This window comes from Quercus suber, unplaced genomic scaffold (assembly GCF_002906115.3).
Source record: "Quercus suber isolate HL8 unplaced genomic scaffold, Cork oak 2.0 scaffold_91, whole genome shotgun sequence".
Lineage (NCBI taxonomy): Eukaryota > Viridiplantae > Streptophyta > Magnoliopsida > Fagales > Fagaceae > Quercus > Quercus suber.
Window position 1 is genome coordinate 1,333,222 of NW_027069556.1, and position 14,158 is coordinate 1,347,379.

A 14,158-nucleotide genomic window follows, 5' to 3' on the forward strand; every position below is an offset into this window, starting at 1 on the left:
ATTTAAAATATAAAAATAAATAAACACTAATAAAGTCTAAACTCTAAACAATCAGAATTTAAAGTAATTTTTTATTAAAATTATTTACTTATTTTATAATTTATTATTACTATTTATTTAATAATTTATTTTTAATTATTTTAAAATTTTTGAACTTAAATGTAACTTTTCATCAAGCCGTGCATTGCACGGGAATAATGCTAGTTACTAATACAATAAATAATTTTTTCCATAAATATTGATATTTTCTTCTCCAAACAGCATGAAAATCATGCATCCTTTGGCGTATTTTTTTTAAAAATATTCATATTATGTTGCAAAGGCTAAAACTATTAGAATAATAAATAAATTATTGGTTCTTAATCTTATACTAATCTGATAATATTTTATCTCTTCTCTATATATTAAGAGAATTTGGAAAGTTAATTATGACTTCAAAAAATGTCAAAAATACCTATAATCTAATTAGATAATCGTTATTCTTAAAAAAAAATGGATTAAAATTTTAATTCAAAAAAATTTTAAAAAAATTACTAGAGAAGTTTTTTTCCTAAAAATTAGCACATACCCTATTTAAATATGAGAGGTGGTAATATGAGAAGTGGTACGTACACAACATTTTTACAATATTCTCATAACAAATCATAGACGATTAGTTGTTATTGGTTATAATTTAAACCTATCATTGAAATTAATTTTTTACTCCACCAATAATAACTTGTAACAATTTGTCACATAAGATTTGTTATGAAAATATTGTAAACATATCGTTTCTCATTTAAATATATCTCACACATGTTTAATATATTTTTTTTCTTCTTAAAAATTAGCACATCCTAAACCCACCAGTTTACTCAATTTCAAATCCTAAATTTTTTGAGAAATGAGTAAGAAGACGGAGGTAGTTTTGTACTTAAAACAGAAAATTAAAAACATCCATCCTTTTTTTTTTTTTTTTTTCAATCTCTCTCTCTGTCACTATCTCCATCTGTTTTCTCTTTCATCGAATCGCACACCCAAAAATAAAAATAAAAAATCATTTCATTTCATTTCTTACAAATCGAAACCATATTTTTTTTGATCGTTCTCGGTGCTTCTCACCACACCGATTTTTTCTCATGCACTCGCGCACGCTTCCGATCACTGCCTTTTCTTTTATTCCAATGTTCTGACTGATCGATCCTCCACACACACACACACACACGCGGAGGCTGTTTTGAATTTCAGCGGCGGCGGCGGCGGTTGCGGCAGAAGAAATGGCTTCGGCGCAAAACCAAGCGCCGAATGTGGATCTCTTCGATGCGTATTTCCGTCGCGCCGATTTGGACCGCGATGGCAAAATCAGCGGCGCCGAAGCCGTCTCCTTCTTCCAAGGCTCCGGTTTGTCCAAGCAAGTTCTTGCTCAGGTCTCTCTCTCTCTCTCTCTCTCTCTCTCTCTCTCTCTCTATCTATCTATTTGTGTATGTAATTTGATATTGAGTTGGATCGGAGTTATTCGAAAATTTTGATGTATTTTAGTTGTTTAAGCTTTTGTTAATGTCACTGATTGGTGCTAGGGTTTTTTGGATGCTAAATTTTGATATCAATTGGGATTTCAATTATAGTTAGGAACATGTGTATATTAGAGCGGTGTGCAATGGGACATGGAATGGGTTAATGCATTGAATAGAGTCTTCTTTTTTTTGAAGAGTGTTTTTGATTCACTTTCGGGAGTGGTCAAAAAGGATATGTCTTTTAAGGATTGAATAGAGTGGCAAAATAGGATAAATGTGGCGACTGTGATTAGTTTGTTGAGAATTCATAGCTGACTGCAAAATTGTTGTCATTTTGATAGTAATTATGCGCCCGTCGCACTGAGATAACAGAGAGTATTGACTTTTAGATTTCCTTTACTGTAAATGTTAGTGCTTGATATAGCTCTTTGGGGGAATTTCTCGTCTGTATACTTCTTCTTGTGTATATGGGTTGCAGCTCCTTTGGCACGTAGCATTCTTAGTCATATAGGAAAACGAGAACAAAATTATGGGTATAATGAACATGAGAAAGGGTATGATTTAATCAGTTTTAGTTTTATGTTGGAGTCTTTATCTGCAGATATGGGCGATTGCCAACCAGAGCCAGAGCGGGTTTCTTGGTCGGCCAGAGTTCTATAATGCCCTTAAACTTGTCACTGTGGCGCAAAGTAAACGAGACCTAACCCCTGACATAGTGAAGGCAGCATTGTATGGCCCAGCTTCAGCTAAAATACCTGCACCACAGATCAGTGTTACTGCCATGCCTGCACCTCAGTTCAATACTTCTGCTGCTGCATCAGCTCCTGCCCCTCCAGTTGGTCCGGTTACTCCAACATCCTCCCAAAATCTTGGGTTCAGGGGACCACAAGTTCCTCCTAATGCGGGTATCAACCAGCAGCATTTTCCTTCACAAGGAAGTCAGTTGATGAGGCCTCCACAGGCTGTAACTTCCTCTGCTCCCCACCTGACACAGGGTGTTGGCATTCGAGGATTAACTGGTGGAGTTGCTGTGACTGGGCCTCGCCCTCCAAATCCAAGCATCTCAAGTGATTGGGTTGGTGGAAGGACAGGTGCCATACAAGTCCCAGTCAGTGGAATGAGTACCTCAGCCAGTTCTGATGGATTTGGGCTGGCAACATCTGGATCGCCTGCCACACTGCCACCTAGGCCACAAGCAACATCTGGAATGAGGCCAGCCGGACCACCGGCTAAGGATTCTAAACCCTTGGATATATCTGGAAATGGTTTTGCATCTGACTCAATTTTTGGTGGTGATGTTTTTTCTGCTACCCCATCTCAACCAAAGCAAGATTCTTCCACACGTACGATTTCTGCAAGCAATTTACCAGTCTCATCATCAGTTGTTCCGGTATCTTCAGTGATCCAGCCTTCTTTGCAGACTTCACTCCCAACACAGCCTGTTGGTGGTCAGCGTCAGCAGGTCCCGGCACTTGCAAATCAGTACCAAAAGGTTTCAACACAGACCATTTCTGCATCTAGTTCATCTGGAATATCACTTGGTGCTGGGATTTCTGCTTCCAGTCAGTCCCAACAGTCATGGCCTAGGATGAGTCCAACTGATGTTCAGAAGTATACCAAAGTATTTATGGATGTAGACAAGGACAGAGATGGGAGGATAACTGGTGAAGAAGCCCGCAATTTATTTCTTAGTTGGCGACTGCCAAGAGGTAGAACTATTTTTCATTATGGAATTTGTCTTTGGGCTTTATGCCCATTACTAAATTGCTAATGTGGTTTATGAAAGGTTTATACTTTCTTGTATTTTCTTTTAGTCTGAATGCATAATATGCTATCAGTTCAAAGCTTCTGCTATCCTTATATCTGAATTTAGGTTGCTGTGAGTTATTGTTTCTTTCCTGTTTAACTTCCTGCTGGAATGTTTATTCAAATTATTAAGTTATGGTTTAAGTGCCCAATTTCCAGAATGGTCTAGATCATCTGATATATAACTCTAGCATAGAAGGAGCTTGGCTACTGGGTCATTTATTGTGCGTTTGTGACTTGTGTGCTGTTGAATATCTTTGGTGATCACATAGCCTTATGAGTTTGCACAAGCTCCATGTCATGGACCTATTGTTGTATAAGATGGGTTTTATCATGTACTAATGATTTTTTTTTTTTTTTTTTAATTTTTAATTTTTTATCTTGGTATGCTCAATGTTCAACTCTAGCAGATAATTTTATTTACAGAAGTTTCTAAAGTTTAGCGGCTTCCAAAGACTGGCTTTAAACCAGGAAAGGTCTATCTTGGTATTTTTTAAATTCTAAGGCTCAACATAGCCAGGTCTAAGGCTACGTCTTGTTTTTTGGCCCAACTTCTTACATATGTTTTATGCAGATAATTTCTTAATGGCAGCTAATAATCCCATGATCACATTGTTCTCACTAGTATATATTGTTTATATTTCAGAGGTTTTAAAGCAGGTGTGGGACTTGGCAGATCAAGATAATGATAGCATGCTTTCTCACAGGGAGTTCTGTGTTGCTCTGTATTTGATGGAGCGGTATAGAGAAGGCACTCCTCTTCCAGCAGTGCTCCCAAGCAGCATTATATCTGATTTACCTACCCCTGGCCAACCTACCAACTACTCCAATGCAGCATGGGGACATGCGCCTGGTACTCTTCCACACCATGAGTCTTTTAGTTTATGGTACCAACTGGTGTAATTTATTACAAAATAGATCCTATCTTTACCCTTTTTTTGTTCAAAGGTTTTCAACAACAGCAAGGGATGCCTGGTCCTGGTGCTCGGCACATGGCAGCAGGAAGGCCTCCGAGGCCTGTTGCAGTCCCTCAGGCTGAAGGGTCACAGGCCAATCAGCAGAAGGCAAAAGTTCCAGTGTTGGAGAAACACCTTGTAGATCAACTCAGTACCGAGGAGCAGACCTTGCTCAATTCAAGGTTCCAAGAAGCAACAGAGGCTGATAAAAAGGCACTTATTCTATCTCTGTTTCTTGCATCATTTTTCTTTAGCCATTTGATATTTTTGCTGGATTCCCATTATTTGCTATATCTGGGGATGTTGCAGTAAAATTAGGTGTTCAATGACATTTGGTTTCTTTGACTGGTTCTCCACTTGATTACCCTTGTGCTCTACTCTTTGCCATACCTTGCAAGCTGAACACTAATATTGCATGATCAACCAGCAAGAGAAAGCTTTTTCAACCATGCTGGGCCTGTAGCCTTTTTTAATTGTTGAAATCTACATCAGTTTGGTAGTGTCTGTTCTTCTATTTCTTCATTATATTTATTTCACTTGGAGCCCTATACTTTTCCGTAACCTCTTTATTTAGCATCTAAATCTATCTACTATTTTTAATATCACATTTCTGTTTTTCCCCCCTATCTTTGTATCTTACATATTTTGTACCATAGTTCTCTAGTTGTTAACTTGTTATAGGTTTATGGTTGCATACAATTGACCCATTCACCCTACCCAAGCCCTTCGTGTTTCTCTTCCAGCAACATAGCAAATTATAGATGACCCTTCTTGCAACATTGAAGTTTTAACTTTTGGTTTTGCCCTGAATTTTTTGTTTTCTTTTTATTATTTGTTCCAATTTGAAGATCTATGCTAAGTTGACATAAAAGCTTTCTGTTGTGATAATGAGTCTTTAGCGCATGGCATGGTATAGACTTGAATATACTTTTTATCATCTTCACCTGGTAGCTTTTTTACTTTGACCAAGATTTTGTGTTCCTCTTTCCTTCAAGAGTTGCTAATCATCTTTTGACCTGATCCTTTCTTAATTGTAGGTAGAAGAACTGGAGAAAGAAATATTGGATTCTAGACAGAAAATTGAATTCTGCCGCACTAAAATGCAAGAACTTGTGAGTATTTAATGTTCTTTTTGAAGGTTATATGACATTATGGGTCCGTTTGGATAGAACTTATTTTATTGAAACTGAAAACTGAAAACACTGTAGCAAAATAATTTTCAAATGTGCGAATAGTGCTATGGGACCCGTTTTTAATGAAAAAGTTGCTAAAAAGTAAAAAGTAAGATTTGTGGGTCCCGTGAACAGTGCATGAGACCTAATGATGTGCTGAAAAGTCAATAATATACTGCTACTGTTCATGAACAGTAGCCATGTCCCTTGAAATGAGTGCTGCAGCAGAGGAAAAAAAAAAGAAAGAAAAACGCAAACACAAGAAAAAAATCATCATTTTTCTTTAGCCATTTGATATTTTTGCTGGATTCCCATTATTTGCTATATCTGGGGATGTTGCAGTAAAATTAGGTGTTCAATGACATTTGGTTTCTTTGACTGGTTCTCCACTTGATTACCCTTGTGCTCTACTCTTTGCCATACCTTGCAAGCTGAACACTAATATTGCATGATCAACCAGCAAGAGAAAGCTTTTTCAACCATGCTGGGCCTGTAGCCTTTTTTAATTGTTGAAATCTACATCAGTTTGGTAGTGTCTGTTCTTCTATTTCTTCATTATATTTATTTCACTTGGAGCCCTATACTTTTCCGTAACCTCTTTATTTAGCATCTAAATCTATCTACTATTTTTAATATCACATTTCTGTTTTTCCCCCCTATCTTTGTATCTTACATATTTTGTACCATAGTTCTCTAGTTGTTAACTTGTTATAGGTTTATGGTTGCATACAATTGACCCATTCACCCTACCCAAGCCCTTCGTGTTTCTCTTCCAGCAACATAGCAAATTATAGATTACCCTTCTTGCAACATTGAAGTTTTAACTTTTGGTTTTGCCCTGAATTTTTTGTTTTCTTTTATTATTTGTTCCAATTTGAAGATCTATGCTAAGTTGACATAAAAGCTTTCTGTTGTGACAATGAGTCTTTAGTGCATGGCATGGTATAGACTTGAATATACTTTTTATCATCTTCACCTGGTAGCTTTTTTACTTTGACCAAGATTTTGTGTTCCTCTTTCCTTCAAGAGTTGCTAATCATCTTTTGACCTGATCCTTTCTTAATTGTAGGTAGAAGAACTGGAGAAAGAAATATTGGATTCTAGACAGAAAATTGAATTCTGCCGCACTAAAATGCAAGAACTTGTGAGTATTTAATGTTCTTTTTGAAGGTTATCTGACATTATGAGTCCGTTTGGATAGAACTTATTTTATTGAAACTGAAAACTGAAAACACTGTAGCAAAATAATTTTCAAATGTGTGAATAGTACTGTGGGACCTATTTTTAATGAAAAAGTTGCTAAAAGGTAAAAAGTAAGATTTGTAGGTCCCGTGAACAGTGCATGAGACTTACTGATGTGCTGAAAAGTCAATAATATACTGCTACTGTTCATGAACAGTGCATGAACAGTAGCTGTGTCCCCCGAAATGAGTGCTGCAGAAAAGGGAAAAAAAAAGAAAGAAAAACGCAAACACAACCGTAGAAAACGTGTATCCAAACCCACAATATATGTGTGTTCCTTTGATTGTTGTTGGGGATCTAATTGTTACATATTGATAAATGAAAATACTTGTTTGTCCTTTTGCTTACAGCTAATGACAAGCTTTTATGAATAACTTTTTAAAACTTCACTTTTTCAAAATACAAGTATACTTCAACACACTTTCAACAAAAAAAAAAAAAAAAAATCCTCAAACACACACAATATATGCAATGCTCTGCAAAATAGTGTTTCCTTTGCATGTGACATTGTTAGTTATGATAACTGAAAAAAAAAAAAATGTTTTGATGCTAGCAGCATGGACATGTCTTTAGTTATCTAATCCACCTAGGTTTGTTTGTTTGTTTGTTTGTTTTTTTTTTTTTTTTTTTTGTTTTTGTTCCCCAAATATGAAAAAAAATGACTGAATTTAATCGTCAATTTGTTAGTAGACCTCTTTTTTCCTGATCATTATTCTGATTGCAATCTGCATTAAAGGTGGATAAAAAATGTAAAGACATCATGTTTCTTACTTTGAACTTATAGGTGCTTATTCTGGATGGCTGGGAACTGCGCTTGTTTCTACTATTCTCTTTGTAGTCAGAAGCAATGATACTTAATTATTCCGCTATGTTTTCCCTAAATTTATTTTTCACTTTGGTACAAGGTTTTATACAAGAGCAGATGTGACAATCGCCTAAATGAAATCACAGAAAGAGCATCTGCTGATAAACGTGAGGTATCTTTGGATGCTTGAGCTTATGTATGTTTCCTCATGTTTCTTTTGTAATATGGGCTCAATGATCAGTATCTGTCTTCAGGTCGAGTCCCTGGCCAAGAAATATGAAGAGAAATACAAGCAAAGTGGAGATGTAGCCTCCAAGTTAACTATTGAAGAAGCAACATTTCGCGATTTACAGGTAGCCATAATTTCTTTTCATGAATGACCTATAAATGGCCTGCCGTTGGTCATTAAGTATTAAAAGTGTGTCATTGTGCTAGTCCTTCTGTTTTATGTTAAACAATCTTATGCTTTTTATTTGTAGGAGAGGAAAATGGAGCTTTATCAGGCCATTGTTAAGATGGAACAAGATGGCAGTGCTGATGGTGTTCTTCAGGTATGTCTTCACAAATTTGGTCTGGTGTGCAGGCTTATTTAGAACTTGTTTATGTTCATTTTCAACTGCAAATTTCAGGTCCACGCTGATCATATCCAATCAGATCTTGATGAACTAGTAAAAGGTTTAAATGAACGCTGCAAGAAATATGGATTACGTGCGAAACCAACCACATTGACTGAGCTTCCCTTTGGTAAGTTTTTGTCATACTTGCCCTGTTTTGTTTATTCCCTTTACCCAATGAGGAAGGCTTGGTAATCCTTCACTTTTTCTTTTTGTTATGTGGGAAAAGTATTTGCACTGTAATTGGATATTAATATTAAATTATAGAAATCTTAAGTTGAAATGTGATTATGAAAGGATGACAAAGGATAGGGGAAAAAAAAAGATTTATTGCAAACATTTTTGTTATGAACTACCTAATCATTCATTTTAAAATTTTCTATCTTTTCCTTGTTATTATGTAGAATGCAACATTTTATTATTTTAAGACAGTTCCTTAACAAACTTTTTGTCCCTCAAGCTATGTTTGAGTCCTTTTGCTTGGTGGTAAGAAATAGTGACACTTGTCTGTGAAATACTCATTCTTTTTTCCATTAAACAATGAAAAGCAGTTTTGTTTCACAGGGAATGAAATTTATTCCTATTTGTAATTAATTAGAAGCTTTCATCATGTTTAATAAGGGTCTGTTTGGGATCCGTTTATTTTGCTGAAACTGAAAACTTTTTGCTGAAAATACTGTAGATAAAGGTAAAAATTAGTTAAAATAGTATGGTGAGACCCATGAATAGTACTAAAAAGTGTAATGTGACCCATGAATAGTAGCAAAAATAAGCTGAATGGTAAAATAAGTTGGCTTGTTAATTTGAAGCCAAATGCACACTAAATGTGACTTATTAATTGCAATCTCCCCATTTTGAGTGTGAAATAGTAAAGCATCTGACAAGGATGGATTGATTATTGAGAAGAAATGGTGTTGCAGCATGATTGGATGTTGCTGCCCCAATCATTGATCTATATTTTTCCCTTCTTCAAGGCTTCAATTGATTTAATCCCAATTTACTTTTAGTTCTGTCAGTGTTATCCTGGGTTTGCCTTTTCTGTTCATCCAATTTTATTTTGATAATTTAATTGTTACAACAAGTGCAGGAGGGGGGATTCAAACTGTGTTTCTCCTCATAAAGAAGACCAAGCCATTGAGTTACAAGGCTCTTGGCTTGTTTATCCTATTTCATACTGCTGAAGATTTTGTGTTGTGTTATATTGCATTCACTTACCTAAAGTGTTTTTATTATTTGTTAGGTTGGCAACCTGGGATCCAAGAGGGTGCTGCTGACTGGGATGAAGATTGGGACAAGTTTGAGGATGAAGGTATGCAAAAATAATTCCACATAGGATGAGATCAGTCTTTACTTATTAACTTAAAGAGATATTCTGGGCATATCAAGTGGTATTTCACCTTTGAGCATGTGATACATTGGGTTACCAATCATGCATTGCTACATACACAACAACAAAGCCTTTGTCATAAATCATTTTCAAATATATATGTTATGATAATTGTCTTGCATATTTTGGTATTGCCATTTGTCCCTTATGCAATGTGCTCTGGTTGTGAGCCCGATGGCTGTGGTTGCTAATGAGTAATGCCCAATTTTTCAGGATTCTCTTTTGTGAAGGAGCTCACTCTTGACGTCCAAAATGTCATAGCACCTCCAAAGGAAAAATCCAAATCAGCTAGTAATGAAAAAGCCTCCACAGTTGAAAGTCCAACAGCTGCTTCACCTAAAGCTGATGTTAAGGTGGAAAAGCTGCAGACTATGGATGACCAAGCTGTTGAAAATGGATCGGCATATAATAGAAGTGAAGATGAGTCAGCAAAAAGTGCCCCTAGCAGTCCCTTTGCAAGGAGTGCTGTTGAAAGTCCACCAAGAGAATTCCCAGATTCTAACTTTGACAAGGCTCATAGTGCAGATGCCTCACCCAGTAATAAAGATTTTCAAAGGTATTCTTCTAAAATTGGTATATAAGTTTTTGTCTTGCAATATGTGTTTAGTTGACGCTTATTAATGCAGCACCTTGTTTCAACATTGAATGTGTATCTTTTGATTGAATTGCCCATTAAGATTTGTACGTCTTCTTCTTTGTTTTTATTTTGGTGAAGTGTTATTGTTCCCTCATTCTTTGTTCATTATGCCTTCTAATCAACAATATATCAATTTATTCTTATTATCACTAATGGGCCTATCTCAACTATCAGAGGTCATTATTTTAATGGTTTTTTCCTGAGTCTGCTCTATATGAGGAGAAGGTATTTGGTATCAAATGATATCATATTAGCGGTATCAAAATCTATTAAGTGTGAGACATGTCCACAAAAAATAATTAACCCACTAACAATTGAAAGACATGTGTTACTGGGTAGTTATTTTTACATACATGTCTCTCATTTATTCGATTTTGATACGGATGATGTGGTATCATTTGATACAAAATACTTTTTCCTATATGAGACCCTTTCATCTTTCAATGTAAATTATTAGTTACCATGTCTGATGTATTCAGAGAGATGGATAAAAGAAAAGGAAGCTATAACTTAATAAAAAGAAAAAAAGAAGCTATCATGTCCAATCTCAAAACATTGCATTGCAGTCTTTTTGACATCTGTTTGTCCTTGTGTGGCATTTATCTGCGGATAACAGATAATACTGCTGGTCTCTTTCTTTGTTTGATTGTTTTTGGCTACTAGTTTTAGTAGTCATTGCAAGTGATAGCAGTCTAATCCTACATGTTCTCTTCTTTGTAAATGGTGATACCTTTGACTTCTGACATTTACCTTTAATTCATGCATCTCATCATCATTGGATATATGCATGAGACACATTTACCTGCCATGACTTTGTTCATGTATACATAACTTGAAATACTCATATTCAATACCCCATGTTCATGTCAAATGGTAACAGTTGAATACTTGAAAGTACTGTTCTTTTTGTTGCTTCTGTGATCTAAGTTTATTAGTAGCTTTTAGAATACCAGTGCATATCTTAGCCATTCTACAACATTCTCTGGTTTGTCCTCTCCACTTGATGTAAATCTTATAATTTATATTACACGTATCTTTTTTTATTTTTTTATTTTTTAAATAAATATATTACGCATCTAATTATGTATTTACTATATGTGCAGTGATGGTGGTGCGGGGTCTATGTTTTCTGGTGATAAGAGTTTTGATGAATCAGCTTGGGGAACATTTGATGCTAATGATGATGTTGACTCAGTGTGGGGCTTTAATCCAATCAAAACAACCAAGGTATGCAAACCTACTTTTTTTTTTTTTTTTTTGATAGGTAATAAGACTTTTATTGAAAAAAATTGAACATCATGTTCACGATTGAATACTTTGAACAATGAAACAAATACAAGAAGATCAAGAGCTAAAAGAAATAGAAACTAAAAAAATCAGCTACACCAGTACAATCCGTACACCCCCAAATATGAGCCCAAAGAAACAGAGTACGAAAAAGTAAACATTTTAGATGTTCCAAAGTTCTCGCCTTGTCTTCAAAAATGCGGGCATTACGTTCCTGCCAGACTAACCACATTAAACATGCTGGGACCATGTTCCGAATGATTGAAAGATGCTTTCCAAACCAATTTCTCCAAATAAAGAAAAAATATTTCATTGACCTTGGCATTACCCATTGAATCCCAAACACTGCAAAAACTTCACACCATAAGGCATGAGAGAACTTACAATGAAGAAGAAGGTGGTCCACTGATCCCCCATCACAACAACACAAGCAACACCTATTGAATATTTTATTTAACAAAGGACTTCATGTACTCTATAGTCACGCTGCAACATATCCTGTAAACCTTGTGAAAAAGCAATATAATATATTATGTAAAATAAGAAACATTTGTTGAAGTAAAAATCTAGAAAATAAAAAGGAGGGCCAAGCCTAATAAGATAGCTTGTATACAAAAGTTCCCAACATACGAGCATGTATTCCTTTAAAATTTCGTAGGTTGATGTAATTTCGCATTATTTTTCTTCACTCTTAATTGACAACTCAACCAATCCCACACCCTTAATAAGATAATTCTTGAGGTGGCTCAAAAATTATTTTTGGGAAAAGTTAATGGGTGGGTATTGGTTTAAGAAATATTTTGAAAAACTTTTTATGGGAAAAGAAAATAGTAACTGATTTTTTGACAGTCTTTTATATTTCCTATAAAAGTGGTATTAAAACTTTTTTAAAATGGTCTATTAACAAATGCCCTAAGGGCATCCGTTAACAGGACCCATTAATTAATTCTATGGCTTTGATTGTATAGCCACTTGAATCTTTATGTTTGGTCATTAATGTGCTGGGTTCTAAATTCCACATGCTTTTATATAAAAAATGACTTGAATTGTGCAGGAGCCTGCTCAAGAAAGAAATGGAGATAACTATTTATTTGGGTATGGGGATTTTGGTCTAAACCCTATCAGAACAGGGTCACCACAGGCAGGTGGCCTTTTCCAGAAGAAGAGTACATTTGCTTTTGACGAGTCTGTTCCTAGCACACCCGCTGGCCTTTTCCAGAAGAAGAGTACATTTGCTTTTGACGAGTCTGTTCCTAGCACACCACTCTACAGTTCAAGCAATTCGCCACATAGATATGAGGGGTCAGGACCCGCTTTTGATGGCTTTTCAAGATTTGATTCTTTCAGCACGCATGACAGTGGCTTTTTTGCCCCACGTGAATCTCATACACTAGCACGATTTGATTCTGTTCTCAGCAGTAGAGACTCTGATCAGGGTCATGGATTCCCAACCTTTGAAGACTCGGACCTTTTTGGATCTGAGCCATTTAGAACATCCATAGATAGCCAACCTGCCAGTCAACCTGCTAGGAAAACATCTGATAATTGGAATGCATTTTAGCTGGGTGGTTCTGCATCTTATCTGTGTGCGTTTTTCTGCGTTAAAACCTTCTGAGTGCTGTTTATTTCATGATGATGCAATCTTTGGAGTGGTTTGAGTCAGCATGCTTCGGTTTGCAACCATCGAGTGCTTGTAATGTATTTTTGTATTACTCCTTGTGTATCCATCCTCCCTTTTATCTTTATTTTATTTTTTTTTCTTCCATTTACTTTTCTAGCTCTTCAGGTATTCTTTTTTTCTTTTCCGTCTTTGTCAGTCTCTAGTTCTGTTAAAAGAAAATTCTAAATATATATATATATATATATATTTTTGTAACACATTGATGAGTGTGTATCTTATCATCAAGGAGTTATCTTTGTTGTATGCAATTAAAAATCTTAAATAAATTTTTTGGTCGCTGATGTGTTGTTCTATGCAATTATTGAATAAATTTTGTTAAGTCAATGTGGCTTTATTGGGATCTTTCCATTAAATAGAATGTATATATGCATTGCATAATTATATTGGTAAGGGTAATGGGCCAAAACATAAAATTAATTTTTAATATGTTTCGGTGGGTGGCTCGTTGCCTTTCGTATACCCACCTCTTCCACTTCTCTCTCTCTCTCTCTCTTCTTCTTCTTCTTCTTTGTCTTATCACTTCGTGTGTGAAGGGTTTGACCAGTAATGTGGCTTAGCCGGATCTGTTTGAGATTCTCATTGATGATGAACTTGATGTTTTGGGGGTGTGGAATCTGGAAAGAGTAGTGTCGCGATCAGTGTCATCACTCGTAAGATTTAACACGATAGTTTCAACGGGTGTAGCTGGTCATAGAGAATGATGGCAAGGAGACAAGGTTGGGTAGATCATAGGTGCTCCATCCCTTCTTCGAGGAGGGATCATTACAGGTCTGGATTATACACGGTGGAGTTATTTTGCCATCCTTATTAGGTAGGGTGGTAGCATTAACATTGACAGGGTTGAACTGGTCAAGAAAAGGAGGGGGCATTTTGTGTCACCCTAACCTGGAGTGCTCTTCTGTTTCCCAAAGCTTATGCACTCCTTCACTTTTAAGTTGGTTATATCTTTTGGAGTTTTACCTGCACTGTTTCATTCTGACTTTATTTACGAGGTTAAGTGGGAGGATATAAAATGGTAGGAGGATGAAAAAATAGGAGGATAGAAAAGATTTTAATTTCCCTTTGTTGGGAGTGGAAA

At 35.8% G+C, this 14,158-nt stretch overlaps 1 protein-coding gene across 1 annotated transcript; it reads left to right on the forward strand.

The window, feature by feature from the left end:
* The first annotated feature begins 983 nt into the window (after window positions 1–983).
* Window positions 984–13,378, forward strand: LOC111985570 (uncharacterized). Its single transcript, XM_065774389.1, has 13 exons — window positions 984–1,406; window positions 2,095–3,202; window positions 3,946–4,152; window positions 4,248–4,468; window positions 5,293–5,367; window positions 7,575–7,646; window positions 7,729–7,827; window positions 7,954–8,025; window positions 8,104–8,218; window positions 9,329–9,397; window positions 9,689–10,031; window positions 11,216–11,339; window positions 12,454–13,378. Exons 1-13 carry the CDS (start codon window positions 1,257–1,259, stop codon window positions 12,958–12,960), a joined length of 3,162 nt encoding a protein of 1,053 aa, XP_065630461.1. The 5' UTR covers window positions 984–1,256; the 3' UTR covers window positions 12,961–13,378.
* The last annotated feature ends 780 nt before the right edge of the window (window positions 13,379–14,158 follow it).